General features: G+C 49.0%; 2 protein-coding genes across 3 annotated transcripts; one reads left to right on the plus strand and one right to left on the minus strand.

Annotated features, from left to right (window-relative positions):
• Positions 1 to 1,378: 1,378 nt before the first annotated feature.
• PARP16 (poly(ADP-ribose) polymerase family member 16) lies at positions 1,379 to 7,054 on the plus strand. Of its 2 annotated transcripts, XM_037395375.1 has the most exons (7): positions 1,379 to 1,663; positions 2,344 to 2,481; positions 3,283 to 3,489; positions 4,587 to 4,758; positions 5,610 to 5,751; positions 6,347 to 6,501; positions 6,666 to 7,054. In XM_037395375.1, the coding sequence occupies exons 1-6, from the start codon at positions 1,478 to 1,480 to the stop codon at positions 6,489 to 6,491; spliced, it is 990 nt and encodes a 329-aa protein (XP_037251272.1). In that variant the 5' UTR covers positions 1,379 to 1,477; the 3' UTR covers positions 6,492 to 6,501; positions 6,666 to 7,054. The 2 variants fall into 2 exon arrangements, with proteins under 2 accessions (XP_037251272.1, XP_037251271.1); XM_037395374.1 differs by having other exon boundaries at positions 1,380 to 1,663; positions 6,347 to 7,054.
• A 3,011-nt stretch (positions 7,055 to 10,065) lies between these two features.
• On the minus strand, positions 10,066 to 18,477 carry LOC119151448 (gonadotropin-releasing hormone II receptor-like). Its single transcript, XM_037395373.1, has 4 exons — positions 16,399 to 18,477; positions 14,632 to 15,141; positions 13,870 to 14,071; positions 10,066 to 13,588 (listed from the first exon to the last, which is right to left on the minus strand). The coding sequence occupies exons 2-4, from the start codon at positions 15,136 to 15,138 to the stop codon at positions 13,179 to 13,181; spliced, it is 1,119 nt and encodes a 372-aa protein (XP_037251270.1). The 5' UTR covers positions 15,139 to 15,141; positions 16,399 to 18,477; the 3' UTR covers positions 10,066 to 13,178.

The following is an 18,477-nucleotide window of genomic DNA, read 5'->3' on the forward strand; positions in this document are numbered from 1 at the left end:
TTGTTTGCTTTGGTACCAGTTTGCTCTTAGTATTTAATAAGGCTAGTGCTCCTGTTTGCTTAAGTAATGCTGCAGATTGCATCCCCAGCAGCATCTAGACATCCAGTTGCGAGATAAGAGCCCAGTAACAGGTATCCACAAGTGACCTTAACATTTTTCTGACCATCTGCAACAGTCTACATGTGCGGCACCCGCATCAGTTACTCCATGGATACGTGCAATATCCCCCCAAACGAAGAAACCAAGAAAGGTGTTAGAAGACATCTAGTATGGCTATACATTTCCAAAACTGATCAGTCTAAGTAACTTGCACTCAGGAGACCAAGAGAGCTTGAGTTGAAGAGACCTCCACCCTGCCAATGGTGACATCTAACACACCTTGGAACTTGAGAGAGGCTTCAGAGCACTAATGCTGTGCCAGTATTGCAGAGATGAAGACTGAGCTCATTCTCAGGCAACATAGCGAATGCAACATGGTGAAACCACTGGTAAGAGGCTCAACTAAAAAGTAAACTCTCCCTTAGTTCTGCAACACCAGCCTGTGAGAGATGACTGAAACAAACCTGGATGCATTCTTCAAGGCTACCAGCTTGGATGATAAAGGGAACTGCTAAAGAGTAACGGCACCTACATGCTTTTGACTTGCTATCGCGTAAGTCTGTTATAGTCAGAGCTACACAAAACCAGATTTTACACAAAAAGTAGGTGCCCTGAATGACTGTTTTGGCTAATCAGCATTGCTGTTTCACATGAATGCAATGACCAAGCCATGAGTTTGCATCTGCCATGCCCCAGCAGCTGAGGGGGCACAAGCCGTCTAACAGGACCACAGGGCAACTCACATTCCAGCACATTGCCACCGTCCTCGGCGCCGCTGTCCCCTGCCTCGGGGTCACATACGTTGTGGGCACGAAGAGCTGGGCTCCCCTTCCATGTTCTCCCTGCCTCATGGTTCCTGTTCTCCTGCTGAGGGGATGGCGCCATTTCCCTCCCCTGGACCCCTAATCTCCAGGTCTGCACCTGAGGGGGAAGGCACCATTTCCCCCCCTGTACCCCTCTCCAGGTCTCCACCTGAGGGGAAGGCGCCATTTCCCTCCCCTGGACCCCTAATCTCCAGGTCTGCACCTGAGGGGGAAGGCACCACTTCCCCCCTGTACCCCTCTCCAGGTCTCTACCTGAGGGCAAGGCGCCATTTCCCCACTGTACCCCCCTCCCGGTTTCCACCCGAGGAGAAGGCGCCATTCTCCCCCAGCCTCCCACGTCCCCGAGGACCGGGCACCGCCGCTCGGCCCCGCCGTGCCGGGCAGGAGCGCGGCGGAGCAGAACGGCGCGGGGCGGGCGGAGGCGGCCGCCCGGCGGCGGGGCGGAGCGGCGGGGCCAGGCCGCGGCCCCGCCGGCGAGGCGGAAGGGACGACGCTGCCCGGGCGGCAGCTCTCGCCTTCTCAGAGCGGCCGCCGCTCGGCAGGCCCCGCCGGGCATGCCATCGCCCGGCCCCGGCGAGGCGGCCGCCCGCCTTAGGGAGACGGCGGGGAGGGACCCGCTGGCCGCCGACCTGCGGTGCAGCCTCTTCGCCGCCGCGCTGCAGAGCTACAAGCGCGACTCGGCGCTCAGGCCCTTCCCGGGCCGCTACGCGGGCGCCGACAGCAAGGACTTCGAGGGGCTGGTGAGTGCCGCTGCCCCGGCCCGGCGCGCACAGCCGAACCGGGAACACGCCGCTCTGGCTCCGGCGTGCCACAGCAGCCTGGCGAGAGGGCTAGTGAGCGGGGCGAGCGCAGGCCCAGCGCGCCCGGGCCGCGCCGCGGGGTCGGCAGGCGAGGCCGCCCGCTGAGAGGAGGGCAGCGGCCCCTCGGCGCGGCCAGTAAAGCAGGGCGGGTTGTATATCCAGTCCGCGAACCCGGGTTTTAAAGTACATGTGGGATTCAGACCTGACAAACCCCTGCTCAGAAACTTACAGATCCCGCGTTGGGGATGTGAAGCGTTGGAAATGCCTGCCTGATGTGAAACTCAAATTTTGAAGGGTTTGTACTTTACACGGCCTCTGTGTCTATTCCACTGCAGATACTGCACTGTGGTGGCCTGTTTTCCTTCAGAGATTTGATTATTCTTCTATGTACCTTACAGATATTATTGGTAAATAGAACTATTTTATAAGCGGTCTGGTATTTACTTTTAGAACAAGTGACAAACTTTCCTGCAAACCAGTTACAAACATTTATATTTTAGAACAGAAACTGATTTTCAGTTTACAACCTCTCAGGGTGAAATATTGTTTTGTTTTCACTAGAGGTCTCTGTTTAATCATAATGAAAAGAAGGACCTTGTACTAAATGCCTGTCTTGTTAGCTTGCAGATACCAATGCTCTGCCAAGCCTGAAAGAACTTCTGGAGTCTGTTCCAAACACAGAGAAGAGGACCTGGGATTTGTTTAGTTGGATTTTATCATCTAAGGTCTTCATGATACATAGTACTAAGAAACAGGAGGTGAGCTCTGAATTCTGAAAATCTTGATTAGAGTTTGACTTTTAAGTCAAACTTGCACTTCAGAGAGTATTTTCTCCTGCAAGAAGTTAGCTGGTTATCGTAAGAGCTTGACAGTTCAACGTGAATGCTTTTTTTCCCTGTATATAGAGAGGGTTGTTTGTTTTGGGTTTTAAATAAAATTTTCAGGAACACTGGCGGGAAGAAATAGTTATCACTGCCAGTAGTTGATGATGGCACCACCTGTAATTGGTTACCTCCATTAATATAGCATGTACTTGCATGTTCTGGACCACAATAGTGCAACCTGGGTGTTGTGGAGCTAGGATGTGCTTCTCACCAAGAAAGACAACTTTGTACTTTTGCATACCACCCCAAAAATGGAAAGATTGAGAGCCACTGAGCTACTTCTGTAATAGGGATCAAAATAGTTGTAGAGATTAGTATCAAGATGAAAACAACTTCTGTTTTCACTTTTTTATCTCTTCTAAGATCAGCTGATGGATATATTGTCTTAGTGGCCAAAGTAGAATTGTGGTATTGTCCTTACATCATCAATTAATTCATTATCACAGTTCAGGGGTGGTATTTTTCCAGAAAGAATTAGGATTTAGCTTTGATAGCAAGAAACTGAGAATTTTTACTGTCCATTTACTCCTTCTGAATTGTGACAGTGTTGATTTCTAATGCAGAAAGCATAATCAAAATACATAAAGCAATATGAGAGACTAAGGGGCAGTAAGCAGGATTTCCAGTGGCTAATCTAACCCCATAAACTGACACATATTCCTTCCTGATTTTAAGTACGAGAAGATCCAAGAACTCACAGGGATGTCTGGGGCTGCGGTTCCTGCTCCGGACTACCTCTTTGAGATCGTGTATTGCGATCAGATGAATACCAAGTTTGCTGAGACCAAGGGAGAGCGGGACCTCATCTATGCCTTCCATGGGAGTCGCCTCGAAAACTTCCATTCCATACTGCACAACGGCCTGCACTGCCATTTGAACAGGGTGAGGCTCCTGGTATTGGCACCATCTTGTTCACTTGCAGCTAGTGACACTTTTTAAAAATAGGCCCAAATTCCTGTAGGGGTATGAAATGTGCCGATGATCTTATACTGCTGTTCTGACTTGTAGGCCTTTGTGGACGGTTATGTTGGATTTTCTAGTGCAGCCTGAGGGTAAAAACTGGAAGTGGCATGAAACCCTTTTCTCCAGTGTGACGAATTACAGCTATCCTTTGCTTCTTTGTAAGGAAGTGTAATGCCTCTGAAACTACTGGCCTGTCTGACAAGCACCTGTGCGCAGAGGAGGAAGATAGTGGACGTCCTGCTGAGATTCTTTCTGCCTGGCCTCAAGCTTAGATCAACTAAGTTTTAGGTGCTGCTTGCAAATGGAGCCTTCTTTAAATAGCCTGGTTAAGAGAGAGACATCCTGTAGGCTTGCATCTCTTCCAATTTCAATGGAAAAACAGGTGGAACTCCTGGCTTTGTGTGTCATCTGTAAAGCAGTTTTGACACAGCAGCAGCTTAACCATCCAGTCAACTTGAACTATGTTTTTCCATGTTCTTTACGAGGAACAGCTTATCGGGTACAGTGGACTTTCTGGATTAATAATTTTAGCCAGTGTGGCAAATCCTCTGATTCAGAGTTATTAAAAGTTACATTTGAAAGGAATTCACAATTGGAAAGTACTTCTTTTCTAGTAAAGCATGGATTTAAATGGAAGTAAAGCCTTGCCTTGTTTGTGGAGGTTGGATTTGAATGATGGCAGTCTTAAATCAGTGAAATGCCTCTAACAGCAGTGCAGTCATGTTGATATAAAATACTTAGGCTGGCAAACTAAATCCAAATCCGGGAAGGCATGAATCTGTCCACACCAAAGGCTGTGCCAAGCAGCTAATTTGAGGGATGGGAGAGGGCAGCTGCCCCACCCCAAGGAAGCTGTGCCAGGACAAAAACAGTGTGTGGACCAGGACCAACACAGGTCAGAAAAGCCTTTCATAGTTTACCTTCAGAAACAGAACTGCCAGTCTGAAAGTAAAGAACACTTGTATGTTGTTTATAGTTTGTTCTACAGGATTTTAAGATACATTTCTCTGTTTCAGACGTCCTTGTTTGGTGAAGGTACCTATCTTACCAGTGACCTGAGCCTGGCTCTCCTTTATAGCCCTCATGGTCTTGGTTGGCAGCGAAGTGCATTGGGCTCTATCCTTAGCTGTGTAGCTGTTTGTGAGATCATTGACCACCCAGATGTAAAGTGTCAGGTGAAAAAGAAAGGTGAGACTACTGCAATAATAATTACTACAGGCAGTTCATCTTCTACTTAGCACTTCTCATATTTGTACATATATGCTATTGTATAAGCAGTGCAGTGTATGGAGTGTGGATACCCTTCGGTAGAAACTGGTGGCAGTCTCCTTTTCTGATTGACCCCTCAACAAATTGTCTGTGAAGCTTCTCTCAAAATAGTCTATTTCAGAGGTAGAAAATATTTTGGTGGCATCAAGGCCATGTTGGATAGGCCTTTGAGCAACCTGGTGTAATGGAAGCTGTCCCTGCCCGTGACAGAACAGGTCGTTCCAACCCAAACCATTCTATGATTTGTTTTTTCTGGTTTCAGTAGTATGATCAAGTCGTGATCCATAATGCCTGATTGTTTCACCTGTGAGGGTGGAACAGAAGCATCACAAATGTATCAATAACAAGCTTTACTAGATGTCTAGGAAGCCTCTGCTCGGATTGTCCTTCTTTGACTGCTTCCTTCTGGCAGGGCTCAGTCAGTCCGTTGATGTTGTTTTTCTTTCCCTGTTAATATTAGCAGCTCCTGAAGCACTGCTGTGGGACACCAGCCTCCTTATCATCCTGGTCTGGGCCATAATGCCATCCATACCAAGGATGACTGGGAGTGGTATAGCCTCAAGCAAACTTTTCAGTCTATTCTTGGATGCTAAGGGATTCAGGGGAATACCAAGACTAGGTCTTTGGTTATCTTATTTCCACTCTTGGGGAGGGGTAGGGGGGGTGGGGTGAGGTGTTGGTTGTTTGCTTTTTTACAGTTACTTGAAGTTGTGCCTCTTTTCTTGCTTTTCTGTTTCCCCAAAGACCTCTTCTTTTCTTTTCCCGTTCAGATTCAGAAGAAATAGACAGAAAAAGAGCAAGAGTGAAAAACAGTGAAGGGGGTGATGTACCGCAGAAATACTTCGTTGTCACAAACAATCAGCTTTTACGAGTTAAATACTTGCTAGTATATTCACAGAAACAGCACAGGAGGTAAGAGTTCAGCTATCTAGAGCTATGAGCATGCTATAACAGCCAGATGAACACATCGCGTATTTGAAAAACAACAGAAAACAAGCAGGAAAGATACACTGAACTGCCAGAATTTGGTTTTAGCCAGTTTCCTGTGGAAATAAGGCTTACACCATCACGTTGCCTCTGTCTCACTCTTGCACATTCCCAGGCTCAGCTAAATGTGCTTTTTCACCAGACCTGTAAGCACTTACTGTCTTTGAGAGCTCTAGTAATCTGTGGCAGGAAACAAAGAGTAAAACTAGGGCAGTTTTAACTCTGCACTTATCTAACCCAAGTGGCAGCATTCACCCAGCTAATCAACACGTGCGTACAGGCCAGGCACTTATGGCTCCAAACCACAGAGAAAGGTGTGAAATGGGGAGAAAGCACAGGCTCAGCACAGAGACTTAGGGAAAAGGGATGGGGAATCAAGCTTTGGTAGTTACAGTAATCGCGGAACAACTTTCTGTTTTTAATAGATTAGCTTAACCGTTTAAAATAACAAAACCTAAGATACTCTTTGCCAAGGTGTTAGTGCGTCTCTGACAGAATACCTACACTTTTCCTTTTTCAGGCCTCCTAGTCAGTCTTCCTGGATTTATACCCACCGTTTTGCCGTAATGATGATGCTGTACCTACTGCTGCTAATAGTGATAGGGGCCAGCAACTCGCCAACCTTCGTCTACTACTGGCACAGAATGTTCAACTCGGAGAGATGAATTGCCCAAGGTGATAAACTGTTATTTTCACCACGTGCCTTAATAATAGCCAATCTGCAATGCACTGCATCCGTTCCAGAGCTCTGGAAATAAAGGTGTCTGGAGCTTTCCAATATATTATCCTCATGACATCTTTCCATTTATTCTTATTTCTGTGTTCCTGTGATTCATGAGGATGCCCAGTACAGGTGAAAAGGATCACAACGGTGCAGCTTAGCATGAACCAATTGTTAAGGATCCATGGGAAAAAGTTACTTAAAGTTAATGAAAACTAAGCGTGGAAACACTGAGCTGTAACTATTCTCTGCCAAACTGAGGTATGTTTGCATGAGTTGGAAAAGAGGATTTTTCTGTATGTCAGGCAAAGCAACCTGTAGGGGAGTCTTACTAGTTTGGTTTCAGAAACTGAATTTAGCGATGTTTAGCATGTATCAGTGCAGATGAGATCACTTTTAAACATTTAAAACTAACTTTGACTTTGGCCAGGAATTTTTATATTTGAGCATAATGGTTGTAAGAAAACAACAAGAAATAAAACATTCACCAAAATGGAAGAAGTTAAATGGTTTTAGTATGTTTCCACCCCCTGTAAAACATTATCGTGGTTTAACCCCAGCCAGCAACTAAGCACAAATCCAAAACATAGCCCCATACTAGCTACTGTGAATAAAATTACCTCTATTCCAGCCAAAACCGGCACAAACATCTGCAAGGCTTGTGCTCTCAGTCATGATCTATCTTGTCCTTGGTTAGTGTGCAGGTCAGAAAAACTGAAGCCTTTCAACACCAGTACTGAATAAGGATCATTCCTATCAAACAGCCTTCCGCTTGTCTTTTCTGCGCCAAGAAGAGGGAGGGTGAAGGGTTCCACTTACACTGCCACCTGACAGGCTTTGGGGGCTTGGGACTGCCTGGATTTTGGGATCTGGTTCAACATTTTTGCCTGTATTGAATTGTTTTCAGCCTTCCTTTACGAAGAAATGGACTAACTAGCAGTAACATGCCAACTATTTCCTGAGGCATTTGTAAGAAATTGAGTAAAATGGCAGCAGAGCTGGTAGGGTTGTACTTGTATGTCTGTGAACATCTGTAGTACAGGTAACTTCCTGTAGACTTCACTTAAACCTCCACGTGACAACTTGTACACGATACTGTATGTTCGCAGGACTGTCCACGCTACGTTCTCACAGAGAGGTTGAGTCTTCTATGGTCAGAATTACAGCAGTTCAGCTGTTTGCAAAGCGCATCGGCTTAATGCTGGTGTGCAAAAACCTCAGTATCTCTCAGATCCATCTTTTCTGACCTTGAAGAAGGGCATTTTGGGGATTGCTTTGAAAACACACATACAGGTATGTGCAAGTTAATCGTGTGATGTAAACAGGGCAACCTTCTCCCTCTCCTGTCCAAGTCCTCTGTGTTTGCTGTTGTTACAAAGCAACCTACAACTACCTGAAACTGAAAAAGGAGCAAAGGACTGTCCTCTGACTAGGGACTGGGCGCGAGAAAAACCTGATGAAGAGCCCAGGGATTCTAGGCAAAGAAAAGCTAGACATGTGCCACAGTTCAAGTTTCAAGCAGTCTAGCTTTCAGTAGTAGACTTGATAAGCGCAGGTTTTTATTGCACAGCGAACCCGAATCACAAAAAAAAAAAATCTCATCACATATTTCCAGCAAATGAGTCCATGATTACTACTTTACTCATTAAATATTTCAAAGAAAAGCTCTTCTTTATCTGATGTTGTTCTGGTACCTAATTGCCAGAAATAATGACCTGATAATCAGGTTTTCTAACTCGAGGCTGAGAACAAGTTCATTTACAGCAACCCCTCTTCTTGGTGGATGGAGCTAGAAGCATTTATTCCAGTTAATTTTGCTGCCAGAACAAATTTATTTATTCACCATACAGCTTGCAAAACAAGAACATTATAATCCAATTCCCCATTGCCTTTTACAGTCCGTTAATAATGCTCACTGTTAAAGCACATTGCATTGCCTCAGCCCAGGAAATGTGCTAATTATAGTGTTGATTTGCAATTAAAATATACATAAACTAACAATTTATTGCACAACAGATTCAACTACTTTGTAGTGGTTTACTCCTTGATATTTCAATGCAGAAATTCGGGGTTTGAGACACGCATGGGGTTCCTGGAAATACTTGCCTATTTTTGGTCCACCTCAGCATGTTCTATATATAATGTTGTGCCACATATATGTCAGTCTAGGGCAGATAACGTGCCAGGCAGAAAACCCGGAGTATTTGATGCTATCTAAAGGTTACCATGTTGTTAAAAGGCTTGTACATCTGCAAACGAAACACCTTTTGGAACAGACGGGCTATGGGAGGCCCTTTGGAAAGGGAGAAGGTTAGGCAGCAGTTGTGGGACGGCTAGATGCTTGTACTGCAGGGAAAGGCACAAACCTGGGAATTCACAAGTCAGACAAAAGGAACAGATGGGGAGGAGCACAGCAGGGTTTTGAGGCTCTCTTCTCAGGCTTGCTTTGCATAGGAAAGTTTCTGAAGAGTAAGCAAAAGGAATGAGTGCACAGCAGCCGTTCAGCACTATCTCCTAATGCCTGTCTGGCCTTTGATTTGGCTTTAAGCCAGTCAGCTGAGATCTCTTCCCAAGCGTGGGGCAATCGCATCCGTGTAGGGAGCTAGTTCCCAAGCTGATCTTCTGCACCAGCTGCTCCATACTATATCCCCAAAGAGAAAACTATTGCAAGGGCTCTCATGGCAGACACACACAGCCCAGCACTGCAATTAAATCAGCAGGTATCAAAGGAAAAAAAACAGCTTTTTCTGCTTTAAACAGTTTGAATAGACCCAGAAGAAAGAGGTAGCTGCAGGTAGGGGCTGAGTCCTGATGGACATGTCTCGAGTGCCTCTCGGAGGGCTCATAGCCCCGTCCCTCATGCTCCTAGGCCTGCAGGGGTGCTGAGCCCGGCCTCCTCAGTGCTTCAGCTCCACATCTGCTGAGCGAGGCAACTCGTGTCTTCAAAGGCAGTGGGAAAATAAATACATTTAAGGTGCCCAGATTCTACCTTAGCAGGCCAGCAAAATACTTAATATCCTACTCCCACGCTTGTTTTCTGTGCTCCCTGCTGATTTCAGCATGTGTTGCCCAACGTGGTGAGATGCAGTCAGCTGAATTAATGAGAGTATTGTGCCGAGTATCTAACAATATTATGAATTAACCCAAGGTTCGCATTAACCTCTTAAGCCACTTGCGTGGCTCTTTGAACATGCACAGTACTATAAAAATGCTAATGGGGAATGAATCAGAATTTTCTCCCGAACAAAGGACTGCTGTGTCTGAAGCAGGCAGCCCAGGGTGAGGTCGAGGAGTTGTAAAATATAGAGCTACCTGTGCTTATTAATATGTTCATTACATTACTGTGGTGAATATTAAGGAACTGTAACTGAGTCAGACAAGTCTGATCCTGGTGTGACTGCAAGGAAAAGCATGGCAGCTAGTGTTTTCCAGGGGAAACAGGAATATTTTGGGGAAGTGGGAGAATTTTCCTCCCATATGGGGAAATATATATCTACAAAAAAATAATTAAATCTATCTACTTATAATCTATGTATTCAGAGATCTCAGGAACCAGCTGAGGAGGAAGGCAGGTGCTGTTGGAGACCCAGGCTTTGAGGCAAGGTAGGGAGAGGGAACTACTGCAGAAAGCAAGACCACCCCTGGGTTGGGGAGCAGCAAGGCTCTGTGTTTCATGCTCCTGATGAGTGATGCAAAAATTTTTTGCTTTCTAAAATACAAACAGATTTAAGAAACACAGAATCAGAAATTCAGAGATGTTCAAACCAGGCCTGGGCTTTGGTCCGCCTCTGGCAGGACCCAGACCTGGGTCAATCCCCAGTGACTCAGAAAATACCCGCCCTGGCTCCCCTGGGGAGGTGCTGCTCGCCCCCCCTTCCTGCATACGTTGGGCACACGGCTTGGCAGCATGTTCTTCTAGTGACATTTTCCTTCCATCGTGAAAGCTGTCACTTTGGGCACCTTGCCCACGCTCTGGGCTTCCCAAAATGCCAGCCTCGAGCACCAGCAGCAGGAGGGAAGGTACCTAGAGGCAGGCAGAAAGAGCAGCGCTGAGAGTGCCTGCGGGCATCCTGAGGGATGTGCCGTGCTTCCCCCAAGGACCAAGGTACATATCCTTGCCAGCATCTCAGTTTTCCTACTCTTCACCTAAAGCCAAAGCTGCTTCTGTCCTCTCACTGTACCTGTGGGGTGTAAAGGTGGTGGGTCCCTCCCACAAGGGAAAAAGTACTTCTTGCTCCTCAGAGAAGGTCTCCGAGCTCTCCCGTTGCTGTGTGAGGAAGGACAAATGGCCTTAAGCGTACAAGCAATGCCAGACCTGTTCTCTCTCACTCAGCAGAAAGCAGATGAAGACTGTTTTCAGGAGATTAAAGACACTTTCCTGCTTCTTTGAGGCTTGCCAGAAAACCAACACACCTTCAAGGTCTGCCCCCCATTAGCGATCATCAGTAATACAAACAGAGAAACCAAATGAGAGTCTGATGAATAAATTAGCTTCTCCTACCACAAGTCATTCCCATCACCTCACAAGAAACTCTTTTACACAGGTCAAGCCAAGCCAGCCTGGCAGCAGCAAGCCCTGCTGCCATTAGCATTGCGTAATTAACCTTGAGCAGAACAAGCCCAGGAAAGCCAAACGGTGATTACGCATCTCATTGGAGCTTGGATGCTTCCTAAAGGACTCATGCTAATCCCCACTAGCCTGCCTGGGCTCCTGCAGCTCTAATTGAATTTTTTTCTCCTTGGTCAGCGTGTTTAGCATAAATGATAGCTAGCTTGGGGAAAGGCATGTGCTCAATACCTGCCTACAGCTCTGCATCACCCTGAGCACCACGGCTTCCCATACCGTCATCATCCAGCCTCAGCCAACCTGCAAGGACTGCTCTCCCACCCCTCTAATTTGTTAGCTGGGGCACTGGGAGACCAGTGCAGATCCCTTCTGACCAGCAGGGATCCATTCCCTCTTAAAGACAGGGTCGAGAACGCCCCCTTGGCGACCAAAGGAAATTTGCTTGCTTGGGAGGAGACATCTCCCAGCTTCCCTACACATGCAACCACAGCAAGTCAAGATTTGTTTTTAAAACACAGCTCTTTCATCCTGATAAAGTCCAGATGCTCATTCAAAGCTGCAGTAGCCACAGAAATGCCCAGGGAGCCACCTCCTGCCAAGTCCACGCTCCTGAGCTGCCCAAAGATTTCACAAAACCAAAAAAACCCCACAACGCACCTGGCTCAAAACTAGATTTCTCTTCAAAAGCAAAAAACACATTTCATAACAATCAGCAGAGAACAAACAAAGAAACAGTTCACTATTTCTAGTCACACAGAAAGGAACAACACAGTTGAATAAACCCATCTCTTCAACCCACACCCAGAGAAGAGGCTTCCATCTTTACAAGCAACTTGTAACACACTAGTGAAAAGCAAAAAAAAAAAAAAAAAAAAAAAAAAATTCATTCATCACAGCTCAGCTGATCCCTCCCACAGCCTCCCTTACCTCCACAGCGCAGCCAAAGACCACCGGCACCCTGCTGGCATTTATGAGTGCTGATGGGCCCCATCTACCTACAGGTGCTTCCCATCACCTTCCTCATTGGGACACCTCAGGCATCTCCTGTGGGGTGGCTGCACCCATCCTGCTGGGGACAGAGATGAGGTGCTGCTGTCGGGTCAAGCCCTTAGGGCAAAGCACATATGGGGAGCCCAGGACATGGTCTGCAACCTGCCAGCTCGTACCCTAGGACATGGGGCAGGGGCAGGCAGGGGGGGCTGGGCAGTGTTGGGTCTGGTTTTCACTCTCTGCTTACACCAAGTAGTCTCCTGGTCAGCCCTGCGTCCCAGAGAGCTACTGTGTAAGGATGTGTCCGTACCACCCCCTGCATGCCAGAACAATGCAGCAAGGACTCTCTTTCCTTATGGCTGTCTCCAGAAGGGAGAAGAAACCCCATTCCATCCCCATCCGATCCCATCCCGCTGTGGTTCTTTGAACCCCTCTTGCCTGAGCCCCTCCATCCCTGCAGCACTTCCTCCCTCCCCACCATGCCCATGGGGACTAATGCCCCTGCATCAGTCACTCCCCAAAGATTTAGATCCTCCCCAAGGCTTGACGCAGCTGTGGGAGGACCGAACAGGCTCTGTGCCTGGAGATCCAAAACTTCCAGAGAGCTTTTCCTAGAGTGGCTGGAGAAAAGGGAGTAAAAGCTTCTGATGGCACCTTTGCAGCTTCTCAGGGTGACACCACTTAGCAGCTCCGCACCCAGGTGTAGGTGCAAAGGGCCATCCCAGATGGACATGGCCCTGGACCACAGAGGAGACGGCATGTCTCCTCCAAAGGGTTGATGCTGGAAGTGTGGCAGATGCTTGATTCCAGAATCAGGGCTAGAGCATGCACAGGGCACAAAAAGGACAGCTTCCTTGTTGTCACAGGGCTGCAAGAACGGAAGAGTGACCGTGAATACCACCAGATGTTTTTCACCCTGAGTTCAGGCAGGAGATGCATTCCCAGTTTCTGGCCAGAGACCCTCACCCACCAAAGCTGAGTGGCAAACTTCCTCATGACAGTCTCCAGAACGATCCTATGGGACAAAAGCAGCCCCCAAAGCTGTGTCTCCCGTGTCCTTGTGGATACATCTCTTCAGCAGATTGTGTTAACAGTCGTCCCATTGGAGCCCCCTGATGCCACCCCACCATTTACAGCACCATCTTTTATGTTCTTCTCTGAGACTGAGACAGGTTTGTGTCTCTTGTGCCTGGTAATGGCTGTTTCAACGCCCCTGAGACACAACTGCACGTCCTCCCGAAAGGAGGGGGTGTACAGTCCATAAATGACAGGGTCGGTGCAGGTGTGCAGCAGGCCAAAGAGAAAGAAGCTGTGGTTGACATATTCCGGCATCTTCTGGATCATGGCTGGCTGGAACCAGTACCACAAGCCCAGGAGGTAGTATGGGGTCCAGCAAATGATGAAGGTGGCAACAATGACTATGGTCATCTTGAGAGTCTTCATGCGTGCCTTGGAAATGTGGTCATTTTGACTTCTTACCAAACCTGCCAGGGAGAGTCAGAAGAATAGCTGGAAATGGGTGAAAAAGTGGAGAACATAACCATCCATGACTGTGCTTCTGCCAGAGAGGGGAGACCATCTCGTGTGGGTCCATGACCCACAGTAAGCAGAAGACAGCAAGGAGGGGGGGGTCAAGAAGTTTGTGTGAATATTCTTAGTTGGATTACCCTTCAAAGGGTGTTGGGACAGACCCAACAACACTCCAAGCTGGAGCAGGTTCTATCATAGAGCCATGGTGGACACTGAAGGGCTGGGACCTGCTTACCTTTATTGTTCTTTAGCTGCTTACTGATCTCCCAAATGATCCGGATGTAGCAAACGATCATGACGCTCAGGGGGGTGATGTAGAGGGTGGTGAAGGTGAACATGTTGTAGGCGGTTTCCTCCCAGTGTGCTCGGAAGCTCCCATGAGTGACGCACTGGGTGAAGTTCCCTCCTGGGATCGTGTGCAAGTGGAAGAGGAAAAGCTGAAAAGGAGAACCAAATGATAACTCAGAGAGGGTTTGGAAGAGGGTACCATGTCCTGCAGATGCTCCTGGCTGTGCATGGAGAGCACTTCTCTGCCGCTATTGGACTGGGAGAGGTGCTCTGGGCACCTAATTCACGGCTATGGCCAGGAGCAGGGGGATGTGACAGCTGCAAACCCCTTTTTTCTGGCCATACCGAATGTTATTTTGATCAGGAACTGCTCAGATTTTTCTTGGTCTGCTCCAACATGTTTTGCAGGGGTGCAGTGATGTATATTTTAGGAGAAGATAACCATGTGCATGAGGAATAAAAAACAGCAGACTCGATTTTTACCCAGCCCTTAGCATAACACCCCGATGGTGTTGGTGCTATAAGGAAGGTGCAGAGCAGTGCTGAGCACCCAACGCAGCGACCACACCGCTTTGCTCAGCAAAGCCAATCTGATGGTGGGGAAGCCTGTGGATGGGGATGAATTCATTGGGGCTTCCAGGATGGGGAAGCCCTTCTCCAAAACCACCCCAGCCTGGGCAAACCACACAGGGAGGGCGCTGAGCCCTACCTGAGGTAAAGCCAGGAGCACGCTGCCGGCCCAGGCGGTGCGGAGCAGCAACCCGTTGCGGCGGCGAGCATGGGAGAAGGGATGGAGGATGGCCGCGTGTCGGTCCAGGCTGATGACCACCAGCACCAGGGCAGCTGCATACATGGCAAAGAGCTTGAGGAAGTTGAGGAGCTTGCAGGAGGTATCTCCTCCGTACCACTGCACCGTCACATTCCACACTGCATCCAGAGGCATCACTGTTAACGTCACCAGCAGGTCAGCCAGTGCCAGGCTGAGGATCAGCGGCCGCACGTGGGATTTCCTCCTCTTCCTCAGCAGGCTGCCAAGCACCGCCACGTTGCTGCCCACCGCCAGCAAGAAGAAGATGGCCGTGAAGATCACGCGGACCCTCGCTGCTTGCGTGAACCGGGGCTCAACCCAGTGCTCAGGGCAGCCAGAGACTGAGATGTTGGTATCCCTCTCCACGGCAGGGCAGCGGGGAGCTGTGGGGAGCTGCTCGTCACTCATCCCCTGCCAAAAAGTGAACCCCCTCTTAGCGGCTGTGTAGTGTGCTACAGCTTCAATATAAGGAGGAAAGGGGGGGATAGTGGGATCTATACTGGAGGCACTGGCAGCAACCTGCCAGCCCCACCCTGTCCCTGCCTGTCCACTCTGTGTTGCCCGTTTTGCCAAGCCACCACAGCTCCCGGTTGTAGTGACACTGCCTAGCTGCCCTCCTTGGCTTACCCCTGCTGTAGCTATAGCGATTGCTCACATAGACATATATTTTTAGCTCTTTGCTAGGTGGTTGAGCAGCTGGGAAGTGGGAGAGGTGGCCAGGACCACAGGATGAGCTGCTGCCCACCAGTGCCTGGCTGGGAATGGGGCACACCGGAGCTGGCTGAGCCTGTACCAAGGCAGCTGTGCTCGGTTCAAGGACTCATCCTTCCAAAGGGGCTTTGCAAACAAAGCTAAGCTTTTTAGAAACCCCATGGTGCTTCCCATTAGAGTGTTAAACCTTAATGGTCCGCCTCCATCTCCAGCGCCAGATCTGGGGCCATACGTGAGAGCACCTTGGGGTGGCCAGAAGGGGAGAACGGGGATCCCACGCTGCCTGAGGACTGACAGCAGTTCTCAGGAGAGGGTCATGGTGGTATTTAGGAGCCTTGCTGGGACCCAGGCAGCACCAGCTCAACACCTCTATCCCTTTGCCTTCAGGAGGCAAAGCAGGAAAGAGGAGGAGGTGAAGACGGGAACACACCCACGTGCAGGGTGACTAGGGGGTCATGAGCAGCGTGGTGGTCCCACATGGCTTGATTTAATTGCCCTTTTTGCCAGAGCACAACCAGCTTGGGGACAACTCACATTTCAAGGGCAAATACTTCCAACTCCTGGGGACATGAGCTGTTTACCAGTCCCAGCAGCAGGCAGGGAATGTCTTCTACCATTTCAAGCACTTCTGGTTTGCTGATACCAAAATAAAGCTTTCCCCACCTTTGCACAAAGAATATGAGCAGCTGAGATCAAATCTGCCTCCCCGGCTCTGCAGGATGGAAATGCTGACACCTTGCAGCAAGCTGTCCTCCTCCAGCCCCGCCACCTGCACCCCAAGCCCCTGAGAGCAAGCCCTCTTGCTGCCTTTGCCCTCTCCCTCCCCAAAGACCAACCCAGCAAGCAAGTAGCAAAAAGAAAAAGCAGTCAAAAAGTACCAAGCTTCTTGCTGACTGTCTGAAAGAAACAAGGGGAAACCCATGTCCAGGTCTCGATTTGTCCCTGGTGAGAACGTACCTGGCATACGTATGCCCTGATGCTGAGAGAAGATGCTCCTTGTCTTTCCCCACGGGTCTCCCACCACGGCGGTGACAAGTCAGGATGCTCCAGCACGTCTTTGCATCACATCCCTGCAACAAACCCCTTGAAGCAGCAAAATTTCCCCTTGCCGGTGGCCGAGCTGGGAGTACGCTGCTTTTAGCACAGGCAGCAGGAGATGGCAACGCTGATGCAAACATCCCCTGCACTGGCAAACCAGGAGCGGGGCACGCGAAGGTGGGCGCCCACAGGCAGCTCGCCTAAGGCAGCTGCCAGTGTTTCACCCCCAGGTCGGGGCTGGCACCCCTTGCCCTTGCGGGCGTAACGAGCTGCCCGCTTTCAGGCTTAATGAGCAGGCAGCGGGGATGATGACAAAGCCACCGTATTGCAAGGAATGGCCAAAATTCAAGATGTTGTCGCCAAATGTGGCCCCATCAGGGCTAAGTGCCAACATTCCCTGCATCCGTTTTCTATAAATACAGAAAAATGAGTTAATTATCTCTGGAGTTAGTGATGAACATCCCGTTGCTCAGACAACCAGAAAACTCTCAGCACACACAGACACACGCCCCAGCGATGCTCCTGGACCACACAGGTCCGTGGGAGCATCACAAATGAACACAGGTACGTGCCTGGACTGGAAATGCTGTCAGGAGGGAATTAATAAAGAGAAACAGGTTATGTTGCTATTTTAATGAATATACATTTTTTTCTGCACTCTATCAGTTCCTGCCTTGTTCTTTTTGTATTTCTTTCAGCATAACGCAGTGAGAACTTGATGTGTGGTGTGAAACCCTGGGAAAGACAAAGAGCTCACAGGAGCCTAAAAAATATGATGTGCAATGCGAGGGCAAGGAGGGAAACCAAGGACACTCTGCTCCTCTGGCCTGCAAAAGTAAAAGAGCTGTGGGGATGCCAGAGGGCCAGCCCCAAGCCCTGCTGGGGCCAGCACAGGCAAACATGCTCCCGGGGACATCCCGGGGACTGTAATTACAGACCTTCACACCTCCTGGTCTATTAAATTAAGAAGTACCCAGTGTACAGCCAGACGGCAGGACCCAGGCTGGTGGCAGTGGCTCTGCATTATTCCCTGAAAGAAGGAAGTTCACCTCCTGGGATAGGAAGTTTTCCATCATTAAACCTATTCCCACTTATTTTCGGGAGGAAATGCCTGAGCTCTGAGGAGGGGTTGCACCATATCTGAGGCTGGAGTGCTCCCTGCCACAAGCAACAGAGGACTTCTCCCCTTTGTGGGTTTAAAAGTCAAATTCTGTGGTGGAGAGACCAGCTCCTGAGACCCAGGAGACGCTGTAGGCGCTGGACATCAGCCCTTGAGGCATCACCATCCGAGTTCCCTAAACCCTTCGTCACTTCTGCATTTAACCACCAAACGGGATCAGGCTGGAGATTCTGCTCAGGGCCACAGAGGGCAATTTATGCACTCAAAGTGCTTTACACTCGAGGGGAAAGAGACAAGCAGACCCAGCGGCGGCACTGCCAGCGGGCAGTGTGGGAGGGCAGGCACCCAGCGAGCACCAGCCACCCCTGCCCCATGGGAGGGGACTGTCCCCATCACCTTACCTGGCAGGGCCATCACCCACCAGCGCCGCAGGAATGAGCCTAGTCCCTGGAGGGAAAAAGCACAAAACCCACCAAGAAGTTGGGTGAAAGCCTGTTTATTGCAGCAGCCACATCCTTCTGGTGCTGGACTCCTGCTTAAAGCTGAGATTGACTTGGCCCCACATGCTCATCCTTATTTTTCCTTTCATTTAGTTCTTTGCACCTGCACGAAAGCAATTAAATAGCGAGTCAGGAATGTATTCCCTGTTTGTCCTCCTTCCTGGCTGGCTGCCTTTTTGTCTAGAAATGTCCTCTCCATCCACGACTGTATGATGCAAGAGAGGGACAGGATTTTTCTTGGGAATCGTAAGTCTTGCTCATGCCGCAACAAAGCCTTTGGTCCCCATTCAGAGAGGATTTTTTTAGCATGCCATCACACAGAAATGTCCTGGGCATGTATTAGCAATAAGTCTTATTTTAAGGGTGGGGTCCCTTATT

This window comes from Falco rusticolus, chromosome 7 (assembly GCF_015220075.1).
Source record: "Falco rusticolus isolate bFalRus1 chromosome 7, bFalRus1.pri, whole genome shotgun sequence".
Lineage (NCBI taxonomy): Eukaryota > Metazoa > Chordata > Aves > Falconiformes > Falconidae > Falco > Falco rusticolus.